A 2,262-nucleotide genomic window follows, 5' to 3' on the forward strand; every position below is an offset into this window, starting at 1 on the left:
TTTTAGTTTTTTATATATATGGAAAAAACCTTATGAGCAAATATTTTAATACTATCATTACATAACAATGTTTACACCTAGAATAAGAAGTTAGGCTTAGAAAGACTTGATATTAGAAAAAAAGTAGTAAATCCTTACCTTAATGCACGACTGAGTTTCTCGTAGTTCATTGTAGGTTTGTTTTTACGTTGTCCCCATTTTTGTGCAACCAGTTCAGGCTGATTTAGCTTGAACTCGCCTTCATCGCCAACCCAAGAAATACAGTCTCGAGCATCCTTGTCAGTAAGAAGTTCTAGCAAAAACTGCCATAGTTGGATTTGGCCATTGTTTCCTAAATTGATAGGAGTAATAAGCATTGGCTATAGTGTTACGGATTATCACAGGGCAAAGACAATACACAGGTCCCCTGATTTAAATCTCACCCGTGGCAAAAAACAAATTTTTTTCCTTGTTGTCTAATACTTTCAGAAAAATAGTCTATATTCACATTTTCATATAGTGAAATAAAACAATATATACCTAAATCGACAAATTTTATAAATACGAGATAATGCAAAAATACCTGTCCTGTTCCCAGGTGAACTTCTATCTTCTCCTGAGATCCTTGGAGCTCTTTGTACTTTAGCTGCCTTTGTACTGCTATTTATAACTTTAATAGTACTTGGTGTAGCAGACTGTACTGATGCTGGAATAATTTGCACAGCTGTAAAGACAGACGAGGAAAATTTTCTTTTCTTCCAATACAAGCAGTGAAAAAAAATTACTAAAATGCATTAAATGCAATCGGTTTAACTAATTCCCCTCCAATTACTCCAAGAAAAGATCTCATTAGACCAGGTGCGGTGGCTCATAGTCGTAATCCTAACACTTTGGGAGGCCAAGGCAGGAGGACTGCTTGAGGCCAGGAGTTCAAGAAAAGACCTTATTACAAAAAAAGCCTTAATCCACATCAGTTTTGAACAAAATCACAAAAAAGTTCAGAGGATAAAGTATGATATTTGCCTTATGGTTTGTGAATCCTATCTTAGTGAATAAGAGTTGGTATTCTTGTTTTGAAATAACTCAGTGGTTCATACACATTAGACAAAGACAGTATTCAACAATTTGTTTTTAAAACATTTGCTCCTAAAAATGGTTTATCAAGTGTTGGAGAAAATGTGGACAAATGAGAACTCACATTCCACTACTGATCACTCTGAGAAAGACTCTGGTAATACCTAAAGGGTAGAAACCCTATGATACTAAAACCAGAGAATCTTACACACGTTCTTACAAATACTTATTCAATAATATCCACAGCATTTTTAAAATACTATACAGTGATAAAACTGAATGAAATTGAGCTGCAATATCAACATAGGTAAGTCTCATAAGTGCTAAACAAAAAAATTATAAAAGGATACATACGATATATTACCATTTTATCCCAAATGTTTAAACATGTACAAAACAATGCTATAAAGTATTTATGGTTACTTAGTTGGTAAAAATATAAAATATGCAGAGAGTAATGAACATCAAATTCAGCATAGTCATTTTTCTCATTTCCTCTGAGAGAGGAAAAGGGGATCTGCAACAGGTAAACGTGTTTTTTTTTTTGAGACAAAGCCTTGCTCTGTTGCCTGGGCTAGAGTGCCATGGTGTCAGCCTAGCTCACAGCAACCTCAAACTCCTAGGCTTAAGCGATCTTCCCGCCTCAGCCTCCCACAGTGTTAGGATTACAGGCATGAGCCACCATGTCTGTCCGTTAAACTTGATATTTAAAGTTTTATTTCTTACGGTGTACATAGGTGTTAGTTGTACTTTTTTTGTATATCTCAAATTCTTCATAAAAATTTTTTTAAAAATTGTTTTCCTTTTTACTACCTTGTAATATTAAATAAACATTTCTTATTGATAAATGGGCAAATATTATTGGCATGAATACTCACGTTGATCAATTGTAACTATTTCATTCATCTGTTGTTCTTGGCTTGCCAATACATCTGAAAAACATATAAAAAATTTTTGTTTTCATTTAAAACCAGGAATACAAACTCCAATCTGGTAACACTCAACTTAATAAACATGATCCTTACAAAGGGAACTCCACAATTAAAACCAAAACCAAACAAACAAAAAAGCAAGACATTAATTGAAACTTATTGGCATAAAAACCTAAAAAATACTTGATACTGGCTTTATTTATAGGGAAAAGATATCTTTAAGAGAAGTAACACAGGGAAAGCTCCAATTTCTTTTAGTGTTCAGAAAAGTTACTTG

At 33.4% G+C, this 2,262-nt stretch overlaps 1 protein-coding gene across 1 annotated transcript in view; it reads right to left on the reverse strand.

Moving 5' to 3' along the window:
- Nucleotides 1-134: 134 nt before the first annotated feature.
- The window catches only part of GABPA (GA binding protein transcription factor, alpha subunit 60kDa), a 41,390-nt gene continuing 39,262 nt past the window's right edge, over nt 135-2,262 (reverse strand). The window contains exons 5-7 of the mRNA XM_012640135.1: nt 1,932-1,985; nt 563-703; nt 135-331 (exon numbers count right to left, since the gene is read on the reverse strand). Coding sequence (XP_012495589.1) covers nt 135-331; nt 563-703; nt 1,932-1,985 — 392 coding nt within the window. The remainder of the gene's footprint in view (nt 332-562; nt 704-1,931; nt 1,986-2,262) is intronic.

This window comes from Propithecus coquereli, unplaced genomic scaffold (genome assembly GCF_000956105.1).
Source record: "Propithecus coquereli isolate 6110/MARCELLA unplaced genomic scaffold, Pcoq_1.0 Scaffold149, whole genome shotgun sequence".
Classification (NCBI taxonomy): Eukaryota; Metazoa; Chordata; class Mammalia; order Primates; family Indriidae; genus Propithecus; species Propithecus coquereli.